Source organism: Malania oleifera, chromosome 2, assembly GCF_029873635.1.
Source record: "Malania oleifera isolate guangnan ecotype guangnan chromosome 2, ASM2987363v1, whole genome shotgun sequence".
NCBI classification, from domain to species: domain Eukaryota; kingdom Viridiplantae; phylum Streptophyta; class Magnoliopsida; order Santalales; family Ximeniaceae; genus Malania; species Malania oleifera.
Genome location: NC_080418.1, coordinates 19,257,457 through 19,282,477, shown reverse-complemented (window position 1 = coordinate 19,282,477; position 25,021 = coordinate 19,257,457). Strand labels below are relative to the sequence as shown.

Sequence of the window (25,021 nt, the reverse complement as noted above, 5' to 3'; positions counted from 1 at the left end):
GTTAGGTATATGTAGTGGAATCGTTATAATTTATTGTGACAATCAAAGCACTATTCATTTGGCTAGGAATCATGTTTATCATGATAGGTCCAAGCATATAGATGTTAGGCTGCATTTTGTGAGGTATATTATTTCTAGTGGTGAAATAGAAGTAAGGAAAATTCCAATAGAGGATAATCCTTTTGATATGATGACTAACGCAATACCTAAATCCAAGTTTGAACATTGTTCAAACTTGGTTAAGCTTGGAAGTTGCTAGTGTTTGTTTTGCAGGAACTGCCATAGGAGATGCTAAGGAGGTGCAAGAGTCACAAGCTTGCCAAGGTGGAGAATTGTTGGAGTGTCAAGCATGAATCCAGGCCATCCATTTTATTAGAGATCCAACGATTGCTGTTTTCTTTTCTTTTCTATTTGGGGGGCATTGATTTAATTTGCTCCTTAATTAGTTGTAAATTGAAACAATAGGGGCGGGGGGGGGGGGGGTTTAATTTGGTTACTTTAGAACAGATTTCAGGAGAGAGCCTTCGCCTGTGAGAGAGCACCTGCAACCCGAGTCTTCACTAGCCAAGAGAGATCTTTCAGCCGCTGCGCAAAAGAGAGGGAGACAGCAGGAGGAGGGTTCGGCGTTGGGGATCTCGAGCTACTAGCGGAGGTTCATGCATGGGTAAGGGGAAGGTAAACACAGATCTAGGTCTTGAGAGGGTTTCTTTCATGGAAATCAGGGAGGAAGATAGTAAGAAGCCTAAGGTTCTTCGCAGGTGCGAAGAGGGTTTTCTTGGATCGTTCTTGAGCTGATTTCAGAGGAGATTGGTAAGCCATAGAGGTAAATTTGTATACATGTATTTATTTCCACCGTCTTTAATAAAGTGTCTCTGAAGGTGAGTTCCTGCCGTGAATGTAGGCCAATTTTTGGGTCGAACCACGTAAAAGCGTTCTTGTGGTTTTTGTGATTTTGCATGTTTATATTTTGCTGAAATTATTGTGGTTTTGCTAAATGTTGATTGGTGAATAAATATTTTCTTGATCAAGCTTGACACACACGAACACGTTGAAATAAGCAAGTTTTGGTTAGGTGTGGTTGTAATTGCTGCATAGATAAAATCATATTCTTATTGTGGTTCATTTATAATTGATTAAAATCTGTAAATTAGAATAAGCAATCAAGATATTCACACAACAATATAAGATCAAAAAAGGAAAACGCATCAATGAAGCAAAAGAAAGAAGGTAATGTTCGTTAATTGAAGTAAGGGATAACATACCAATCTTCACTCCCTAATAACGAGAAATTATCTTCACTCCCTAATAACAAGAAATTATATAAGGAACCACCCCCTCCACATGTCCGTGTGTCTGTTTTCTAAACTTTACACTAATGACAATTCACGTGGATGGGAAGGTTCCCTGTATAATTTTCCCCTAATAACATATCTATAATCAAAATGTAACCCCTACAATGTAAATGAATATCCATTAAAAGAAAAATCAAGAAGGAGATATCTCCAATGTTTATAAAAAGGACCTCCTAAGGAAATTAAGACATCTTATCTCATTCTAACTCGTTATAAATGTATAATTCTTCCAAATTTCCTAATTAAGGCATCAAAACAGTCATTAAAGTACACTCCGAGTCCTTCAAGCAGTTTTTCTTTCATTCTTGACAAGTGATTGAAGTTGTCATTGATCCAAATTATTCAAGACAAATTTTGGTAGCAGCAAACATGTTTGATAAAAGTAAGTATTATTTCAATGAGATTATGGTCATCTTTGAGTTGAATTTTGTTTTAAAAGAATAAAGAGAAAATATATTTTTTTATTATATTTTATGTTCATATCAAATAATATTTAAAGTAAAAAATGATCAAATGTGATTAAAAATTAAATATTAATCATAATTTTATTCATTTATTTGTTACACATTTTATTTTTCTCTTTACTTTTGTGGATAACCAAACATGAAAAAGTAAAAAAAATAAATAAATTATATTTTCCTTATGTTTTATAAGTTCCAGATCTACAAGTTAAAAAGTTAAGATTCAAACTATTATGACATGTTTGGATAAATTTTTTTTTTTTTAAGAAAATAAAATAAGACAAATTAAACATGAATGATGTATAAAATTACGTTTTTCGCTAGTTAATTTTCTTTTTACTTTTCTTGGTAATCAAATATGAAAAATTTTATTCATTTGTGTTTTCAGACCCACTCACGATTTTCTATACGATGGTATCTGAAACCCTTTAGACACTTTACTAACTTACTTGAAACGAATCCATCTCTTTTTATATTATTGTCAAGTATCAAAGGTAATGAATTACTTGAGGTCCGATAAGAAAATTATAAACATCTATTGAAGTTTAAAATTTGTACAGACTCTGGACATGGACTCCAGAATTTCATGAACCTCCTTTGACATTTGATTTTTAGGCACTTATATCTCTCATTAAACTTATGTTTTTGCAAAACTAACTGAAGGATTGTATGTGTGTGTTTTTTTTTTAATAACCTTAGATATAGGTTCTTAAAATTTTTAGGAAATATTTACATTCTTTTTAACAAATCTAATAGAAATTTGTATAATTTTTTAAAAGAAAAATCTTTTTGCCAAGTCTATTAAAATCCAAATACAAAATTAGAAATTTATACTAGATAATCTTTCTTTTCTTTGGAGGGGGGAAGGTAATAAATTTAAAATATGAATTTTAATTAAGACCAACAAACAATACGTTAAAAAATAAAAATAAAAAAAGAAGAAGGGCACCGCATCGTTTAAAAGCCCCTTTCTTTATTACCAAGGAAAGGACGAGGAAACTTCCTAAATAGTTAAAATAATCCCTCTTTCTCACCTAACAGTAATCTTTTATTTTATTTAATTTGAAAAATAGTGGAATATTCTCCAGTATCGACTACACCACAGGCTGTCACCTACGGCCGGCCTCTCGTCGCTGGCCACCGCCCCACGGGAAAGTACAGTCAAATTACCGTACCACGTGTAACTGCCACGTGGATCAACGGTTGAAGATGCTGGCCATTTTTTGACGTGGATAAATTCCATTGGACAATGACATGTGGCCCCGCGGCCTCTAAAACGACGCAGGATAGTGGGAAAGAAGGGGAGGCGACTTTTAGACCTATAGAAGCGCTCGTCTTTGGACTTCATAAACAGTAGCCAAAATGCCAAATCACCAAAAATAAGCAGCCGAGCTTCCACACTCTCTTTCCTCTCTCCTCGCTCTCTCTCTCTCTCTCTCTCTCTCTCTCTCCAGAGCCCTCCAAATCTGATAAATCGAAACCCTAACGCAATCTCTATCTAGATGCTCTTTCTTCGAATTTGCAGAGGTCTTGTGTCTCCAAATCTGATAAATCGAAACCCTAACGCAATCTCTATCTAGATGCTCTTTCTTCGAATTTGCAGAGGTCTTGTGTTCTGAGTTCTGATCAGCCATTTCTCTTTTTTTTTCTTTGGTTGAATTTCGTGACGTCCTTGAACTCCCGATTGTGAGGTTTCCTGTCTGTCTTTGCAAAATTGGATTATGAAATCGTGAAAATTTTACTTTGAGATTGATTTTCAGATCCAGTTTGTTCGGGAATTTGCTGTTGAGTCGAATGGAGATGGGAAGAGGAGGGCAAAACTACGGAGAAGGAGACGGTACTTTAGGTAATTCGGTGAGCCGGGACACGTTTTCCGCTTGGTCGACGGATGGTCGCGAATGCGAAGAGAAGCTCGGGGTGCAAAGGGAGCGTGGACTGTCGGCGGAAGAGGTCGAGAGGCGGCGCGAGATCTTCGGCTGGAACGATCTGGAGAAGCACGAGGGCCCGTCCATCCTGCGGTTGATATTGGATCAGTTCAACGACACTCTGGTGAGGATCTTGCTCGCTGCCGCCGTTATATCGTTCGTGTTAGCGTGGTACGATGGCGACGAAGGCGGCGAGATGGAGATAACGGCGTTTGTGGAGCCTCTGGTGATATTTTTGATCTTGATTGTGAACGCAATTGTTGGGGTTTGGCAGGAGAACAATGCTGAGAAGGCGTTAGAGGCTCTTAAAGAGATTCAATCTGAGCACGCGACGGTGATTAGGGATGGCAGAAAGGTTCCAAATTTTCCGGCAAAGGAGCTTGTGCCTGGGGATATTGTTGAGCTTCATGTGGGCGATAAGGTACCTGCCGATATGAGGATTCTGAATTTGATAACCTCGACATTCCGGGTTGAGCAGAGTTCATTGACTGGGGAGAGTGAAGCAGTTAATAAAACTGTGAAGGTTGTTCCAGAATATTCAGATATTCTAGAGAAGAAGTGTATGGTTTTCGCGGGTACAACTGTGGTGAATGGGAACTGTATTTGTTTAGTTACACAGACTGGTATGAGTACGGAGATTGGGAAGGTTCATTCGCAGATCCAAGAGGCATCGCAGAGTGAGGAAGATTCTCCATTGAAGAAAAAGTTAAATGAGTTTGGAGAGACTCTGACCGCTATAATTGGAGTAATTTGTGCGTTGGTTTGGCTTATAAATTTGAAGTATTTTCTGACATGGGAATATGTTGATGGGTGGCCTAGGAATTTTAAGTTCTCGTTTGAGAAGTGCACATACTATTTTGAAATTGCAGTGGCATTGGCAGTGGCTGCCATTCCTGAAGGTCTGCCGGCTGTGATCACGACGTGCTTGGCTCTTGGGACGAGAAAGATGGCTCAGAAGAATGCATACGTTCGAAAGTTGCCTAGTGTTGAAACTCTTGGTTGTACAACTGTGATTTGTTCAGATAAAACTGGTACCTTAACAACCAATCAGATGGCGGCGGCAAAGCTTGTAGCTATGGGTCAGAGGAAAAATATTCTTCGGACTTTTAGCATTGAAGGAACAACATATAATCCTTTTGATGGCAGAATACCAGACTGGCCATTTCAAATGGATGCAAATCTTCAAATGATTGCAAAGATTGCTGCTGTGTGCAATGACGCTAGTGTAGAAAAAAAAACTGGAAATCAATATGTCGCCAATGGAATTCCTACTGAGGCAGCGTTGAAGGTAAGAAATTTATCAATTTGGGCTGATTCCTTCCATAATTTTCCTATTTGGAATACATGAGATCCTTGTAGCTCATAGAGTTGAAATTCAGACTGCTTAATAATCCTATAGCTGAAATTAAGCGAGGGCAAAGGGCAGGTCACCATCTTTACCAAATTACCACTAATCATCAGTAGTTAATATATCTAGAATTGAACCCAGTCTCTCTAGATGTTGGGTGCACCTGAATTGGTGTTAATTAAGTGGTAGTCATAAGTCCTTGTCTTTGCTTTGGTGCTGCCAAATTTCTCAGGCATTTATGTTAACTGAAACATGATTTGATATTGCTGCATAAAGTTGTACAGCAGAAGCCATTATGCATTTATTTTCTGCTCCTAAATATATTTAATTGTGTTTGCATTCATACACACACCCAAAATATATTTCTAACATATAAACTAGTGGACTCACTGTTTTCTCCAAGCAACGCCTGAGAAGTTGGTAAATTAAATTAGAGGTCTATCTCAGAATTGAGATTCTGAAATGGGAGTGCATCTGGATAGGAGGTTGTAGTAACTGATTGAGGACCTGATTCTGGTTCCTTGTCTTTTCAGGTTCTGGTTGAGAAAATGGGAGTTCCTGGAGGTTTAGATAATGTTCCATCTCAGGATCAGAGCGATGCACTACGTATGTTGCAAATCCTCCTTATTTCAGCCCCTCTCCCCGCCCCCCTCCCAAAAAAAAAAAAAAATCATGTTTTGCTTTGGTGCTAACATTTTTTTTTTTTAAATCTGTTGTTTTTTAAAGGTTGTTGTCAAATATGGAATAGTATTGAATGTCGAATTGCAACTCTTGAATTTGACCGTGATCGGAAGTCCATGGGAGTTATTGTGAATGCCCAATCTGGAAGAAAGTCATTGCTAGTGAAGGTACATTACCATCCATCTTCTTAATTCCTATATGCTCAGCATTTGGTATCAATCAGTTTTGTTCCGTGGTTCAGCTGACCTCCTTGACTTGGTAGGCACGAGAACTTAAAATTATTTTGCATTTATGATCTTAAACTGGAAATCATCATATTCTCACCTTTAGTTCTCCCTTTATGCATGCAAATCAAATTTTATCATATTCATGTCTTACCATTATTTAGGGGGCATATGAGCTCTGAAGCTAATTTTTGAATTTAAGTTGGTGAAACAAGAGAAGCTGTCAGATATAGACAATATAGCAGAAATGAAAGCTAAATGAAATTTGAGCCAGTCTTTTTTTATGTGTGTGTGTGTGTGTGTGTGTGTGTGTGTGTGTGTCACCTAGCCTTCTATCCTTCCAACTACCCTGATTCTGCCCATGACATTACCCATTCCCAGGTGTGTTGAAGATATTTTCATGCATGTAGGCCATAGAATATTGACCTGATATTTTTTGAAATTACCACATGGATCTCTAGTTTCTTGGGCATTTGGATGAATATCATAGATCCGCAGAATGAGAACACATAGTATGCATATGAGAGCAGGCTTTCTAGCCTTTCCTAACAACTTATTCCTTCCATGGAAAACCAAGTGGTTAACCCCAAGAATTTTAATTGCTTGGTTAATGGGCTTTATCAAACCTAGTCTAGCCCAAGGTGGTATTTTCTACCAATGGGTCCGTTTGGTGGGTAGGGTTCTGAAAAAATTATTTTGCATTAGCACTTAGAGATAAATGCTGTCAGTACTCGGTAGTCTCATCTGAGGGTGCTGGACGACATATCATATTTCGGATTGAAAAATGAAATTATGCAATTCCATTTCACACATTTTTTATTGTTTGTTCACGCCATAGTTGTCAAATCGAGATTCAATTCGTGAATCAAAATTCCAATTTTGGAAATCAAGAATTGAATCGAATTGTAAGATTTGGTACAAATTTCCAGAATCATCTTGAAATGGCATGTATATATTGATATATGAATAACAAGCAAAATAGGGGATTACATTTAAATTTTGACCATAAAAAAATCATATTGCATATGTATGCTTTCCCTAAACGAATGAAAATTAAGGGAATGAGTCAAGAAATATTAATTAAAAAAATGAACTTAATGCTGTTTAAGGCAAGGAGTCAAGAAAAAAACAATAAGAAACTGAACTTTGGTTTTATCAACAATTAAAAAATAATAATATTTCATGCTTATTCTTTCTTAGATTTAATTTTTTTTAAAAAAAAAAACTTGAACAATGGTAATAATTGAAAAAACTACTGAAAAAAAAACAACTTTTGAATCTTAACAACACAACAAAACATAAGTACCACCTTAGCTGATGAGTTGTTTGCCACTTTTTCACAATTGCAGTGCACTATGCTCCTCCCAGAGTGATGAATGATTTTGTGATGGCAACATATGACCTAAAGTACTGTTTTCTCCTCTTTTTAGCACAAACTTGACAAGGATTGGAAGGTAATTATGTAAAAATAAAAGCAAAAAATAAAAGAGAGAAGAAATGTTGTTTGGGGGGTTTTAAAGTAGTCGGATTTGTCAGGATATGATAGGCTAGAGTTTTGTGAATTGATAGATTCATATCGATTTTTTAGATTCATAAGATGAATCTATAGATTCAGGCAATGATGCAGTTGTTTTTGGATTCTCTAGTAGGATTCAAATTGATTTGGTGTGGAATTGATACAATTCATATGAATTCATTAGATGCATGAGGTGAATTGATAGATTCGGGCAACGATTCAGTTGTTTTTAGATTCTCTAGTAGGATTCAAATTGATTTGGTGTGGAATTGATACAAGTCATATGAATCGAATCACGTATCGTAAGTGCGAATTTCTTGAAATCCAAATTACTAAAGAATTTATCTGTTTCCCAATAGATGTGATAATGCTACATCTGTTTGAGCATTTTTAGGAGAGAGAGAGAGAAGGTATGTAGGAGAGAGTGAGTTTTCCAACTCGAATTAGAGTGAGGATCTTGATACTTTTGTTTGATTATATCAGCTCGATGATCATTCTTGCACTTTGTCAATATGTCCAAGGATACTATTGTTAAATTGGATAATATATTTATGAGGGTGGAAAAAAACTAAAACCAGCTTTGTTATGCTTCATCAGCCCCTTCCCCCCGACCAAACCTCTCCTTCTTATCTCTCTCTAATTTTTTCCCTCTCTTGGATAAGGAGGGGCCCAGCCATAAATTGAGCAGCTTCCTTTGACACACCTAATGCAGTAATCCCATGCCGTTAGTGCCTACTTAAATACATGCTTAATCCCACGAGGAATCAAAAGCAGGACGTCTGACTTGAGGGCTCACCCTTACCATATGGGCTACCCTACAAGATTTTCCCAACAGTAAACATGTGTGAATTAATGAAATGGGGTCTAATATATCTATTTTGTTAAAGATATTTTGCAATAGGTGTGTTCTCTTGGTGGTACTAAAATATTCCTTTAGCTGTTGAGGATATTCCTGTATAGCTTTCTTTGTGGTGGTTTGATTGGCCTTTTTTTTTGTGCTCTTAGTCAAAGGAAATGTGATCTTGTCAATTGCTTAGCCTTTCCATGGCGCAAGAGTGTGGGAGAAAGGAGCCATCGCTCTTAATTTTTTCTGTGGTTTTTTCCCCCCATTTTTTTCCTGTAGCATGGTTGTGTGGTGCTTCCCCCTCTCCCAGTGTTATGACAAGAGGTGGGGTGGAGGAGTTGTGTCATAACAAGGGGAAGAGAGTAAAGGAGCCATCACTTTTTATGTTTCTTGTTTTTTTCCCAACTTGTTGTGCAGCATAGTTTTGTGGCCCCTGCCAGTTTTATAAGAAGAGGAAGAGAGGGAAGGAACCATCACTTGTCTGTGTTTTTTCTCATCTTCTTCCATAGGTATGGTTTTGTGGTGCTTCCCCCTCTGTTCTTTCGGAAGGTCTATCTGCTAGTTTTCTTTTTTCTGCTTTTACTATATTCAGGTCTCCACGTTAAGCAACCTTTCTTCTAAGTCATTGCATTTATAAGCTTAATGATCCGGAGCTTTGTAATCTATGCCAAAATATATTTTCATTGGCATGCTTTGATGATGACAATGATAAATTTTTGTTGATAAAATTGGTGTTATGTAGAACTTGGGTGTGAGAAGCTTAGAAAGTTCAGGAGGAATGAATGTGTAATCTTCGTGAGCTTCCCCTGCCCCAGGGACCAGGCTAAGGTGAATTTTGGGGTTGGGGGGGGGGGGGGGGGGGTGGGGGTGTTATGGGTTAGAATAAATCACCTCCTTTTTCTTTGTTTTTATCTGTCATCGGCAAATAAAAGATTCTCTTTCTCGATCACATATATTGGGTAAACCCTTAATAATCCAATATTATATTTTCAGGTGACCTCTAGATATTAGTATATTACTTTCCTGTTCATTGACTAACAAAATACCTAATGAGTTTTGGCATGCATTTCTTTTCAGTGACTGATTTTCTGCTCTTCTGCTCATGGCAGTTTGCTGAAGCAATCATGGCTTAATTAAACTGTTGTTTATGGCAGGGTGCTGTAGAAAACCTATTAGAAAGAAGCTCTTATATTCAGCTAGTTGATGGTTCTGTTGTAGACCTTGATCAGAACACAAAAGATCTTATTTTACAAAGCCTTCAGGAACTTTCGACAAGTGCATTACGTTGTCTGGGCTTTGCATACAAGGAGGACCTCGTAAAATTTGATACGTATAATGGTGATGAAAACCATCCGGCCCATGAACTTTTACTTGATCCATCCAATTATTCTTCAATTGAGAGTAAACTCATTTTTGCTGGCTTAGTTGGGTTAAGGGTGAGTTGACTCTGTTTGTTTGAATTCTTTACCTTTTGTGCCCATTTTGTCTAAATATGAATTTTCTTCCTAATAATATTCAGCCCGATGAATTTGCATTTCTATATTTTAAATTATAAAAGGATCCTCCCCGGCCAGAGGTCCGTCAGGCGATTGAAGACTGTCAAGCAGCTGGCATCAAAGTCATGGTAGTTACAGGAGATAACAAAAATACAGCAGAGGCTGTTTGTCGTGAAATAGGTGTTTTTGGTCTTCATGAAGATATCCGTTCAAAAAGCGTGACAGGAAAAGAGTTCATGGAACTTTCTGATCCAAAAAGTTATTTAAGACAAAGCGGAGGCCTCCTGTTCTCTAGGGCTGAACCGAGACATAAACAAGAGATTGTAAGGTTGCTTAAAGAAGGTGGCGAAGTGGTTGCCATGACTGGTGAAGGAGTGAATGATGCACCTGCCTTGAAGCTGGCTGATATTGGCATTGCAATGGGAATTGCTGGGACAGAGGTATTTGCTTTAGATACTTCCAGAGTTTCAGTAAAGTTATTTTGTGATTTTCAGTTGTACATTTATTTGTATATTGCTTTACATATTCCTTGCTGTTCAATGGCAATATTCTCTCTAAAACCATAACTTTTAGGCCCTTTCTTGACACTCAAAACTAAGTTATTTTTGGCTTTGCACTTTTTGAACCTTCATTTGAACCATATTACCATTCTTGTTGCAGCCTGTAGCCATCATAGGCAAAGATTGTGCATTATCCAGTAAAAATATATGCATACACACACAGACATGCATGAGCACAAATGCATTTTAGCATATGATGATTTTTGGATTGCATGGGTGATGCGGGACAGCATCAAGGATCTATAGTCATGAGAAGAAATTAAAGACAGGAAGGTAGGGGAAGATAGGAGAGAGGATGTAGATACCTTCAAATTCAAATTCAACAACCAACTTCCACATGGCTTCACACACTATTTGTAAGAAAGCTTCTATCACATGAAATTAAACGTTTAGCCCTAAAACTAGATGAACTTGCAAACATACCCCTAAAATACACAAATATTGCAAACTAGCCCCCAAAATACATAATCCTAATACAAGCAAACTAAACTCACGTAATTAAAAAACTAACCAAGCACATTTGGTTTAGAACCCAATATTCCATTCACCCTATTCTTCGACATAGGCCTCCAAATTGGATCAAAATGATCCATCCAAGTACTCGCTTCTTGCCCTATATCAATTCTCTCTTTTTGAAAGAACTCAACTGTGTTGAGTTGGGGAAGGTACCAAGGAGTCCATGAACAGGAATAGAATTATCTCGCTTCATAAGGAACTGGCTGTACTCTTCAACTTGGTGAGTGGAAGAGCTCAAGATGGCATCAACTTATACTCGTAGTGAGGGAATAAGAATTCTCATATCCATCATATGCTGTCCTGTCAAACAACCATGGATGATCCAGAAGGATATGAAAATTTTTTAGAGGACGGAATCACATTGCATCGTCTCCATAATGGAATCAATCTTGTTGGTAAGCAACTATCATGGATCTTTAAGTTGGTATTATTCACCCAAGCAATTTTGTGTGGATCAGGATGAGATTCAACCTCCAAATTTAACTTCATAGCTTCTTTAGAAACTACTTTTGTACAACCACCAAGATCGACAACCAAAGTACAAAGCTGCTTTTGGCAAACCACCTGAGTTTGAAAGATGGTTAACCTTCATTCTTATTTTTCTTCAACCTTGTGGGAAGAGAGAATGTGTTGAAGCACTAAACAGATTTTCACATTGTCATCTTCTAAGGCACTTGGGATCTCTATTTCAGCTTCAACGGCTTGACGACCACCACCATCTTCTTCTTCTTCTTTTTCTGCAACAACCATGACTTGGTTCGCCATTGTGCAGCTCAATACCCAAAATCTTGACATTTAAAGCATTTGAATGACGGTTGGTCCTTTGAAGTTGTTCTGGAATGCTCAGGAATCTTCCAATGGTTACTAATCTGAACTCCTTTACCCTATTGCTCAACTGTCTTTTCTCATACAACTCCACTAGTGTTCTCAAATTGAAGGGTTGATGTTCTGCTGCATACCTTCCTCAGTCAGTGGCAACCTGTACTGCATCCCCAACTATAATGAGATGAAATGCAACAAATTAGGAGGCAATAGCTGGCTTCGACCCTTTTCTCTACAAAGTTGTCATCACATCCCCTTTCCATTTTATGTTGTCACAAGTAGCCAAATGATAGAATCTACTAGTGCACTCTTATCACCGTTTTTCCTTTTTGCTTCAAAATTTAAATCTAAGTGCTGGAGATGAACACGCTGCTAATAATTGGGAGGCGCACAATCTATTCTTGCAAACCACATATCCAATTCCCAATGTGCAAGAACTATCTTCAATTCACATGTGGTCTAGAGCCCATGCAAAAAGTAAGCAAATTCACAAATTCAGCAATGTAAATTGTTTGTTATTGCTGACATTGAAAAATCCACAATCCAAAATGCTGATGCTACACTAATTCTTCAATTTCTAGCCTTTTGTAGCAAATATTGCAATTGTTCACAAAATATCATGCTGCATATCAAAATATCGTGGAATAAAACCCAAAATATAGTTGGGAGGCAAAATCTCGCAAAACTGGAAAATGCAGAGTGTTTGGGTACAGTCATATGCATGTTGCCAGAACGTAGGGTGCATGTACTGCCAACAATGATTTTCTGGAAGGTGGTAGCTCTACAGGTGGTGAGTCGAACTGAGAATGATTTCCTGGGAAGTTTGGATTTTAAAAGGGGTTGATGGCTGGAAAATGTTTGGCCGCGCATGGGCCCTTTAGGAGAAAGGGTTTCGAGGGATTCTGATAATGATGTGGTGTGGGAGGTTTCATGAAAATCTTGTAAGGACTGGGTGTTCAAAAAATGGGGACATGAATGGAATTTTAGAAAAAGATCAGCTGCTCTTCAATTTTATTTATTTATTTTTTTGGGGTGGAGTGTGACTGCAATTTTAGGGCAGAGAACAAGAAGTTAAGATTCAAAGAGATATAGAAATGAGGGAATGAAGAAGAGGAAAGAAAGAAGATCGAAGAAGGGAGAAATATGATGAAGAGAACAAATTAGAGAACAGAACAGAGAAGAAAGAAGAGAGGAGGAAGAAGAGAAGAGAAGACTGAGGGGGAAATGGACGGATTAAAATGGAAGAATGGAAATCAAATTTGGCTCTGATAACAAATGATGCAGGACAGCATCAAGGATCTCCAACCATGAGGAGAAATTGGAAGAAATTGAAGAGGGAGAAGAAGGGGAAGAGAGAATCGAGGAGATACAAGGGGCTAAATCACATATTCACCTTCAAATTCAAATTCAACAACCAACTTCTATATACACAGTATTTATAAGAAAGCCTCTGATACATGAAATTACACATATATCCCTAAAGCTAGATGAAATTACAGACGTACCTTTAAAATACACAAATATTACAAGCAAGCCCTCCAAAATATGTAATCCTAATACAAGTAAACTATGCTCACATAATTAAACATACTAATGCACATTTGGGTTTAGAACCCAATAATCCATCGACCCTATTCTTCAACATGGGCCTCCAAACTGGGTTGTGAAATGATCCACCCAAATACCTGCTTCTTGTCCTATATCAATGGGCTTTGAGACAAATGCATCTGCTTATTTTATTTTATTTTATTTTTCTTGCTTCTGACCCCTTCGTCCTCTCATTCCAGGTTGCAAAAGAAGCCTCTGACATGGTGTTAGCAGATGATAATTTTAGTACAATAGTTTCAGCTGTTGGTGAAGGGAGATCGATTTACAACAATATGAAAGCTTTTATAAGGTTTGATTTGATTATTTTGTTAGTTTAAATATTGCATTGCATCTCAAAATGAAGCAAATACAGGGTCTTCTTTTTGGTTTGAATAGGTCTTATGTGACACACTACCCTAATCTTCGTAACTTTCAGTAGTGGAACCAACTCAATTGGGAGCTATATCCCTGGAAAATTTTCATCAATGTTCTTCATTTTGAATTTTTTTTGTGTATTTTCATTATTGTTCTATATGTTAGGTGGACAAATTATATCTTGTTAACTTTTCCTTTTATTTTAACTAATTATATGACCCACACCATTGCAGATACATGATTTCCTCAAATATTGGTGAGGTGGCTTCTATATTTCTGACAGCAGCTTTGGGGATTCCTGAAGGTCTGATCCCTGTGCAACTGCTGTGGGTCAATCTTGTTACTGATGGACCTCCAGCCACAGCTTTGGGATTCAATCCACCAGATAAAGATATAATGAAAAAACCCCCTCGAAGAAGCAACGATTCATTAATAAATCCTTGGATTTTATTCCGCTATCTGGTATTACAAACATTTTAAGAACAGTGACTCTTTATCTAAATTCCTAATCCAGTAATTCTGTGAAAGAAAATGTGATGGAATTTGCTCATTCTTAGTAATTGCTTCATTTTTAACCTTGTGCAGGTGATTGGGTCCTATGTTGGTATAGCTACTGTAGGAGTATTTATCATATGGTACACCCACGACACCTTCTTGGGCATTGACCTGAGTGGAGATGGGCATAGTCTTGTCACCTACTCCCAGCTTTCCCACTGGGATCAGTGCTCTTCTTGGGAGGGTTTCTCGGCATCACCTTTCACAGCAGGGAATCTAGTGTTCAACTTTGACAGAGATCCATGTGAGTACTTCACGACTGGGAAAATCAAAGCCATGACTCTCTCCCTCACTGTCTTGGTTGCCATTGAGATGTTTAACTCCCTCAATGCTCTCTCCGAGGATGGCAGCCTCTTGTCAATGCCTCCATGGGTCAACCCATGGCTTCTTGTTGCCATGTCCATCTCATTTGGCCTGCACTTTTTGATCCTTTATGTTCCATTCCTTGCTCAAGTATTTGGCATTGTTCCTCTCAGCCTTAATGAATGGCTCTTGGTATTAGCCATTACTTTCCCCGTGATTTTGATCGATGAGGTTCTCAAGTTCATTGGAAGGTTTACGGATAGATTCTGTACATCTTGTGCAAAATTTTCAAAGCACAAGGCAGAATAAAAGACTGAACAAAGGAGATCATTGGCGTAGAAGATTTTGCCATTTATAAAGTATTCATGCTGCGGGATTATCTGTTAAAGTCTTGGTCCCCCTCAAATCCTCTTCCTTTCAAAATGCGGAAGGTTTGGTTGGACCTTGAATGATTTGATAAATTTGTTTTAAGACAGACTTGTATTACTCTTTTACCGTAGAAATGGCCCAGACAGAAAGTTAATCTTCTTTTATGTTGTGTTTGATTTGTGAATTGAAATGGCATAGGAATAGAAAGGAATAAAAAATTAAATTAAGAATATCTCAAAACTCAAAATCACATATTTCATTTTTAATGTAAGATACATTGTCAGAGTTCAGTTTACCTTAAACTATATATGGTCTTTTTATGTTGGAGCAAATGACATTGTCAGTGTGGTTCCTCTCTGGCACCTTAACCGAGTAAAAAAAGGCAATTAACAAATCAAAAAGCTCAGCCCTAATTCATATGAACCAAAATCCAAATGACCATCATCAACAATCATCATTGAGTATACAGGTTACCATATGTTCCAAGAATAAGCATTCAACTGGTTAAACCCCCATCAAGAAACTGAAACCCATGAGTTCAATTTCCAAGTTTGATCTCAAATGAGCCTTTTGGCAATTGGAATTCATCCAAATGACAGATGCAAAATTGCTTTTTGCATTACAAATGAACAATTTCAATGAACTCTTTTGCCCTTTGACTTGAAAATTGTTCCGTCACTATTTTAGAAAGCGATGAAATTGGCAAACCCAAAATGTCAAATCTCATAATTCAACTTTATCTTTCATTGGTCATAAGGTTGATAAACTCATTTCTTAAGGTATTCAGATGAATCAAAGACTTCATTGTCTTGATTCCAGACTTGATGATATGTACTCTAGCCTGAAAAGGAAAATCAATAGTCTTGATGCTGAGCTCAAACAGTACATTGACGCAGGATATTATGGATCGATGTTCAATGAAAAGGAGACAGAGATTAACAGACTCAAAGACCAATTGTCTCAGATGGAACGAGATCTTCATCATTCTTCACCAATTCCTTATGTCCCTAAATCCTTTCCATAAACTCCATCATATTCCTCTTTTCCATCTCATTCACCACCATCTCCGTCCTACTTACTAGATTACTCTAAGCATTTCAAATCAACTATTGATTTCCTCAAAAGGCATTCTCTCATACCATCCAAAGCCACTTCCCCAAGACCCCCAGCTTTGGCCAAATCAGAGTCTTCCAATCCTACTTCTGTTGATCAAAAGTTTAAACCACAAAGGTTAGATTACGAGTATCCACTGTAAAGTTATCCCTCATGAAATCATGAGAATATTACAAGTTCATAGAAGTGAAGCTTAGAAGCCCTTTTGACAAATAGCTCTAGGAAAAGAGAGAATTAGAAAGTCATAGATAAGAACACAAAGGTTTTATTTCTCAAACTTGTTCCAACGTTCTGTTTTACAAACGGGAAGACAGTCCCTTATATAGAGCCTCAGGGATAGGCACAAGAACAAAGCTTTCTCCTGACTTGACATAAAGCAAAGATAGACAAAGACTTAAAGTAGACAATGACATAAAGATAAAAGTGGGTGAAGACTTTACTATGCAAGACTCTCAAGATCCGATGGACACAGATGACCTGTTCCTTCCTCCTACCTATCATCACCCCATCTATGGAGAAATCTCGACGAGGACACGACAAGTCTTCTCGTTGTTTCATTTGCAAAAAGAAAGGACACTATGCTAAACAATGCCCTGCAAATCGAACAAAATCTGCAAAGCTTGCTCAACAGTTACAAACTGAAGATCTCAATGTAGATGCTAAGTAAGCTTCCTATAGTGGTATAAATACGGCATGGACCTGCAAAATAGAAATATACCATAGAACATTAGTATCAAAATACGAGGGCTTGATGATGTATGGATTCAGGAAAGGATAAGATGGAAAGGTGAGGTGATGTCCAATCTTGTCAGCATAAGATTGGTAGTGGGTCATAGCAAAAGAGTTTAGCTGGGCTGTGTTCAGACTTTGTGAAGGAAATTCAGGAGGGAAAGTCATTTGAGTGGAGGCACTAAGGTGAAGTATATCTATGGAGGAGGAGGAGGAGGATGCCATGAGGATCAAATGGATGGCTTGATGTTTTGAGATTAGAAAAGAAGTTTTCCGAGGGCGAGAAAGCATATCAGCAAGAACATTGTGATCGCCTTTTATATGTTTCACAGAGAAATCATATCTGGAAAACCAGTCTTTCAATCTGAGGATCTATGGATTAGGGAGAATCTTATTCTTGAAATCAAGCATTTTGGGAAAAGATGAATTGTTCATTTCTACCGTGAAATGCTGGGGGTGTGCTGGAGGAAGCACCATCTTTCGAATCAAACATAGTTTTCACAGTTCCATCTAGAAGTCTCTGAAATTTCGGATCTGAAAAATGAATTAGTATGGAATGTTGGTGAAGTTGCTCATTGCTGGTAATCCATTCTAAAGGAATAAGTTGTTTTAATTCATTTCTAGGAATTTCTTGGTATCTGCAAGATTGTTGGCACTTCATCCTCTCTTTCAGCAGTAATGAGGATAGTGTTGTCAAACTGTCCCGGAAAGGGGAGATCAACAGCATGATCTTGTAGTCTATAGATGAGCTAATGGTGAAGAGTGGCCATACAGATAGAGGATTTATGAGGAGCCCCAGTGATTTGAAGCTGGACCTTTATAATTCTTCAAGTTTCTATCCCGTAAAGGAATATTGAAGTTGGGAAAAAAGGTGAGACAGACACTTCCAGCTTGAAGTGTAGTAAGAGAAGTCCCAATAGCAGCATGCTCATACTGAGTATAAGTGGTGTTGAGGAGAGTAATTCTTACTGTAACAAGAAGTCCTTTTCTGCCATGCAGGGTGAGGAGAAGACGAACAACACCGAAGTGAAGGTGAGTATAACCTTCTCGGATCCATTGGTTGATCAAATCTTGGTCAAGCTCAAGATCAATATATTATCCTCTGGAAGAAGCTAGGATAAGACACTGGTCAAGAGCTGTGGTCTAAACATACTCTTTGACCTGAGATCTATTGTAGGAAATAAGAAGAGTATGGAGTTGGTTAGCTAAGGATTTCTTTTTTCTGAAGATATTATAAGGATTAACAAGATGAAGAGAGGTTTCCTAGATCTGAGCAGATTCAGGAATATAGGAATATTCAACTAAGTTGGTAATTTTTGAAGAAGTGGTTTTTTTGATGGAGGGAGGAAGAGAGATGGAAGAAGAAAGACGATTGGAATCTTAAGAGGGTGTATCCATGGTTTGCAAGTTTTCCCTGCTGCTAATTGTACCTCGTTCTTCGAAAATCACTTCTATGATCTTAACTTTCCTGGACTCCAGGAAAGAAACATAGCTTTGATACCACACAGAGTCAGGAGCCCCTTGATCATCCAAAGGAAAGCAAACTGTCCTGCAAACCATTTCCCCCTCACAGAAGGCCTGATGATCCAAATAGCTCATGGATAGGAACTCGACATCCAAATCCTAAACCTAAACCTCTATGGATCTATGAAAGAGCCCTTGAAATTCTTCGTCAAGAAGGATTACTTCCTTCAAAAGAACCTGATCCAATTCCTTACCAAAATCCAGTACGTAGCTAGACTCAAGCCCAACCTATTCCTTGTTTCATGGCATCCTCATATGATAAAAATTTTCCACCATTGGAACCCAGGTCACATCCAAAATCAAATCTTCATTCTAGACCTTTTGTCCAACCAGATGGTTCCAGGAAACTCCCCTCACAAGCTGAACAAGTCTTAAACTGGCAAACCCAAAATGCCACATCTTTGAATTCAACTTTATCTTCCATTGATCATAAGGTTGATAAACTCATTTCTCAAGGTACTCAGGTGAACCAAAGACTTGATTGTCTTAATTCCAGACTTGATGATATGTACTCTAGCCTGAAAAAGAAAATCAATAGTCTTGGTGCTGAGCTCAGACAGTACATTGACACAGATATTATGGACCGATGTTCAATGAAAAGGAGACAGAGATTATCAGACTCAAAGACCAATTGTCTCAGATGGAACGAGATCTCCATCATTCTTCACCAATTCCTTATGTCCCTAAACCCTTTCCCTACACTCCGTTATATTCCTTTTTTCCATCTCAATCACCACCATCTCCATCCTACTTACCAGATTACTCTAAGCATTTCAAATCAACTGTTGATTTCCTCAAAAGACATTCTCTCATACCATCCAAAGCCACTTCCCCAAGACCCCTAGCTTTGCCCAAATCAGAGTCTTCCAATCCTACTTCTGTTGATCAAAAGTTTAAGCTACCATTTTCATCCCTAGATCAGCCACCATCAATGCTTGCTGACAAAGTTTTGTCCATCCCCGAAGCATCCTCCGAAGATTATGATGAAAGCAATGTCTCCATTGAAGCATTATCAGAAACTCTGTCCACACTGGATGATGAGATTACAGATCTTTCACACATGCTAATAGCATCTCCCACTGATCCAAGATCTTGCAGAATACAAGAATTTAATGAACAGACTGATACTACAACTCCAATTGTAGAAGAACCCATTGAAGTTGATTCAACCACAGCTGACTCAACCCTAAAGCAATATGTTCCTCATAATGGTCCTTGGTTCTCATTTGAAGGACTCTCACCCACAAAATGAAGAGATAGAATTGGAGAATTTGGTGTTTGGATTGATCTCCAACTCTCTAAACCAGGCAACAATCTCGAAACAATTCTTTTAGAATTTATTTCTAGATTTACTTGAACGTTAAGAGATTGGCTCCAAAGTCTTGGTGATTACAGACAATTACAGTTCATCATATCACAATCTCCCTCTCATGCCCTTGGAACTATTTATTGAGAATTTTTTGGAGACCCTGATGCTCATGCTAATGAAGTTAGACAAGATTACTTTGAGATGCATTGTTGTTCATTGAAGAGAAAAGATCTTGATTTTCATTATCAAAGAATGTCCAAACGATATTATCTTCTTGGCGGTCTTAATGATGAAAAGCTCATGTAGGTTTATGTCAATTCTCTACCAGAAGATATTCCACCTGAACTTCAAAGGAGACTCTCTTCTCTCCAAAGATCTCTTAGAGACATCTCTCTTGGAGAAATTCATTAACTTGCCTTGGCCTCTCTTGAAAAATTATATGACACACACTAATTATTCTCAAAGATGATGAAGCAGAACCACAAGTTCACTAAGCAGTGCAAGAAGCCTTATCTTCAGATCAAATGCAAAGAAAAGGATTGTATCTGTAGTCCTAAAAAGAAGAAACACTTCAAAGATTATAGTTCTGATAAGCGTCTCAGAAAGGATTCCGAAGGGAAAAAGAGATTTAGATTCTTCAAAAAGAAATCTCGACGAGGACACGACAAGTCTTCTTGTTGTTTCATTTGAAAAAAGAAAGGACACTATGCTAAACAATGCCCTGCAAATCGGACAAAATCTACAAAGTTTGCTCAACAGTTACAAACTGAAGATCTCAATGCAGATGTTGAATCCGTTCTTTGAGAACAAGAAGAAATGACAGAAGAAACCATTCTTGTCCTTACTGACTCGAAAAATTCTGATTCAGCTGATGATTCTCATTCAGATGAAATATTTAATGTCCAACCTCTCCTCTCTTCTGAAGAATCACAAATAAGTTCTCATGTTCAAATCCAACTCCTTCCTAAAAAATATGGTAAACTCATACATGTTGTTGCATACATTGATACAGGTTCCCATAAGACCATGATTAATCCAAAAGTCCTACCTTCGGATTGTTGGTCTTCCCACACTCAATTCTTTAGAGCTGCAAATGATCAAATCTTTACTACCACTTTGATTTACAAAAGGAAAATTGGAATTAAACTCTTTCCTAACTGCATCATTTGGACACATGTTATTGGGAGTTCTCTCCCACAAAAAGATGTTCTTTTAGGACGGGGTGTTTATTGTCTATCCAAATCCCTAAGGATTCTTCCCACTAGAATTAAGTGCAAAAGAGAATTCAAACCCTTTACTCAAACAAACAAAATTTATTCTATTTCCTATTCCTCTCTAGATTTTCAGCCCATTCAAGAACAACTCGTGAAATTATGTGCTGAATGCCATGATCAGTTTATCCATGACCATCCTCTTTGGAAAAATCCAGAGTTTTTTATTCATATCCCTTTCAAATTAAATGAAGATGTCAGTCCTACTAAAGCCACCCATCCAAGAATGTCCCCCTCAAATCTTCAACTTGCAAGGGAAGAATATCATTCTCTGTTAAAACAAGGTCTCATTGAGCCGACTAGCTCTTCTTGGGCATGCCAAGCATTTTATGTTGAGAAAGGTAAGAGAAAATCAGAGGAAAGAAAAGACTAGTCATTGATTACAAGTCTTTTAATACATTCATTATGGATGATAAATTCCCTATTCCAAAAACCAGGACACAGTTCGTTCATCTTGCTCAGGCAACGATATTTTCCAAGTTTGATCTCAAAGGAGCCTTTTGGCAACTTGGAATCCATCCAAATGATAGATACAAAACTGCCTTCTGCATCCTAAATGAACAGTTTCAATGGACTGTTTTGCCCTTCGGCTTGAAAATTACTCCTTCACTATTTCAGAAAGCGATGACTAGGATTTTTAATCTTACCCTGCACAGTACCCTAATATACATTGATGACATCCTGCTATTCTCTAAATCCCAAGCAGATCATTATCAGCTTCTTCGACAGTTTGAACAACTGGCAAAATCTTATGGGATTATGCTTTCAGGAAAGAAAAGCACAATTGGACAAAATACAATTGACTTTTTTGGTATGTAGATCTCACATGGGACAATCCGTCCAGGTCCCCATCTTGCTGAAGAATTATTGCATTTCCCTGATAAAGATCTCTCCGTAAAGCAAATTCAACAATTTCTTGGCATCATCAATTACGTAAGAGACTTTATCCCCCATTCCAGTCAGTATATCACTACCCTGTTATATCTTTTAAAGAAGAAGCCACCCCCTTGGGGCCCAGAATAGACACAAGCTGTCAAAAATCTCAAGAAAGCTGCAGAGAATCCACCACCTCTGACTATTCCATCCATAGGAAACCTTATCTTATAGTAAGATGCAAGTGACCATTATTGAGGTGCCTTACTGCTTGAAGAAAAGGATAATAAAAAAATCTTTTTGTGGACATGCCAACGAAGAATTCAAAGATTCCCAAAAACATTATCACATTGTTTTTAAAGAAATTCTTGCGATGAAAAATGGGATTCAAAATTTTGACTTTTATGTAAGATCAAAGCATTTCACGGTTGAAATGGACAATTCATCTTTTCCCATAATGCTTGATTTCAAAAATAAGATTCTCCCTGATCCACAGATCCTCGGATTGAAATGAATGATTTCAAGTTCTACTCTGAAATCCTCCATGTCATTCCAGACATCATCCCAGCACCTAAACCACCATCTTACAAAGCTACTATGTAAGACTCTCAAGATCCGATGGACACAGATGACCTGTTCCTTCCTCATACCTATCATCACCCCATCTATGGAGAAATCACCAATGAGGACTACATCAACCTCAACTTGTCGCCACCACATCACATGTAGCTGGCTACATATCCTGTTCCACTATTTATCTGTTTACTTTATGTATTGTTGGATAAATAAATCTAAAGTTGTTGGTCACTAAAATCAAAAGTTGTTGGCTCTAAAGTCTAAAGTTGTTGGTCACTAAAGTCAAAAGTTGTTGGCCGATGAAAGGTGGCAGGAAACCGCACAAATGCAGCCGCCCATATGCTGTCACCTTTTGTCATCCGCCAATCGTCACCCCTAAATTCTTCACCCACTTTTATCTTTATGTCATTGTCTACTCTAAGTCTTTGTCTATCTTTGCTTTATATCAAGTCAGGAGAAAGCTTTGCGCTTATGCTTATCCTTTGGCCTCTATATAAGGGACTGTCTTCCCGTTTGTAAGACAGAACACGTTGGAACAAGTTTAAGAAATAAAACCTTTGTGTTCTTATTTATGACTTTCTAATTCTCTCTTTCCCTAGACCTATTTGTCAAAAGGGCTTCTAAGCTTCACTTCTATGAGCTTGTAATGTTCTCATGATTTTATGAGGGATAACTTTACAGTGGATACCCGTAACCTAGCACCTCTGATGTTCATGTCATGGCGTCGAGTATACTTTGTGCTTGCCTCTAAAGAGGATCTTGCAAATCAGAAAGGTTCTACGGTCCGCATTAACCTCCTTTGGTAAAACATTGGTTGAAAGACCCGAGTTCTCCTGTTGAAAGTCCATGGGAGGGACTGTGTTGGAGATATGGTCGTAGATTGGTTGCTTTCCTTTGGATGATCAAGGGGCTCAAGTTAAGATCATAGAAATGATTTTAGAAGAACAAGGTACAATTAGCAATAGGGAAAACTTGCAAACCATGAATACACCCTCTCAAGATTTCAATCATCTTTCTTCTTCCATCTCTCTTCCTCCCTTCATCAAAAGAACCATTTCTTCAAAAATTACCAACTTAGTTGAATATTCCTATATTCCTAACTCTACTCAGATCCAGGAAACCTCTCTTCATCTTGTTAATCCCTATAATATCTTTAGAAAAAAGAAATTCTTGGCCAACCAAGTCCGTACTCTTCTTAATTCCCACAATAGACCTCATGTCAAAGAATATGATCAGACCACAGCTCTTGACAAGTGTCTTACCCTAGCTTCTTCCAGAGAACAATATATTGATCTTGAACATGGACTTTCAACAGTAGAATTCGGGTCTTTCAACCAATGTTTGACCAAAGGAGATCAATGGTGTAATAATTCCAAAAATGGTTATACAAGATTAGTGGGGTGATTCCCAAAAAAAAATTAAAAAAATAAAATAAATAAATAAATAATTAATTAATTAATTAATTTTAAAAATAATAATAATAATTAAAATTTATTTTTATTTTTATTAATTAAATATTATTATTATTATTTTATATTTATATATATACATAATCCTCCTAAAGCTTCCTTTAGGAGGATTTCACTAGGGGTGAGCAAACGGTCGGTTCGGCCAAATTCGGGTAATTAACCGAATTAACCGAAAAATTCGGTTAAACAAAAGTGTTAACCGAACCGACTGAATTGGTCGTGCAAACCGAACCTTAACCGACCAAATTACCTGAACGGGTAATTCGGTTAACCGATTTTAACCGATTTTATTTAAAATTGATAATTATACAAAAAAATAAAAAAACCAAATCCAGCTTAATTAAATACCTTATTTATTAATTTTATTAATAAAAATAATATTTTACCATAGAACAAAGAACCCAAAATAAGAAAAACAACAATAAAATAATAATAATAATAATAATAATAATAATAATAATAATAATTTCTACTGGAAATTAAAAATGAAGCAGCAAATATGTTGATAAATGCAAACCCAAAAAACGCACATAAATATAATAATAAAAGTGGAAGAAGAAGAAGAAGAGGAGGAGGAGGAGAGGAAGAGTTACTGACTTACTGCCACTGGGGTCCGGCTTTGCACGGCGAGGTGGTGGGCCGGTGGGCGGTGGCTGAGACTAAGAGTCCGAGACGCTGTCATGCTGAGGAGTGACTTTGAGGACCGAGACGGGAGGCTTCAAACGTGGTTCGATGACTCCGATGGAGAGGCAGCTAGGCAGGAGAGGAGAGCTGCGGCCTGCGGGGCAGATCAGCACTCGGTAATCGGCACTCGGCAGAGTCGGGCAGACCACAGAGAAACTGAGGAACAGAGCTTCGCGATGATAAACCCTAACTCTAATCCCCAAATCCCCGATTCCCCGCTGTGAGTGTGAGTCTGTGAGAGTGTGAGTGACGTGAGTCTATGTGTGTATCTGGGGAGTGTGGAAAGTGATTGAGATTCTGTGAGTGTGGTGGACTGTGGAGTGTGGACGGATCACGGAGTGAAATGAGCGAAGGCCGGAGGCGTGGAAGGCACCGCACGGCCCGCACGGAGCCTTTTTTTCCCACCAGGCCCAGGCCCCAAACCCCAAGCGGGCCAAGCCCGAGTCGCCTGCCCACCCCTCCGGCCCGCCCCACCTTATTATTAATATATAATAAAGTATATTAAAATTTCGGTTAATCGGTTAACCGATGTTTTTTTA

The 25,021-nt window shown here is 37.9% G+C and overlaps 1 protein-coding gene across 1 annotated transcript; it reads left to right on the top strand.

Annotated features, from left to right (window-relative positions):
* The first annotated feature begins 3,133 nt into the window (after positions 1 to 3,133).
* Positions 3,134 to 15,096, top strand: LOC131147971 (calcium-transporting ATPase 4, endoplasmic reticulum-type-like). The gene is made up of 8 exons (XM_058097672.1): positions 3,134 to 5,026; positions 5,620 to 5,692; positions 5,813 to 5,934; positions 9,506 to 9,787; positions 9,910 to 10,287; positions 13,533 to 13,642; positions 13,941 to 14,169; positions 14,293 to 15,096. Exons 1-8 carry the CDS (start codon positions 3,608 to 3,610, stop codon positions 14,872 to 14,874), a joined length of 3,195 nt encoding a protein of 1,064 aa, XP_057953655.1. The 5' UTR covers positions 3,134 to 3,607; the 3' UTR covers positions 14,875 to 15,096.
* Positions 15,097 to 25,021: the final 9,925 nt, after the last annotated feature.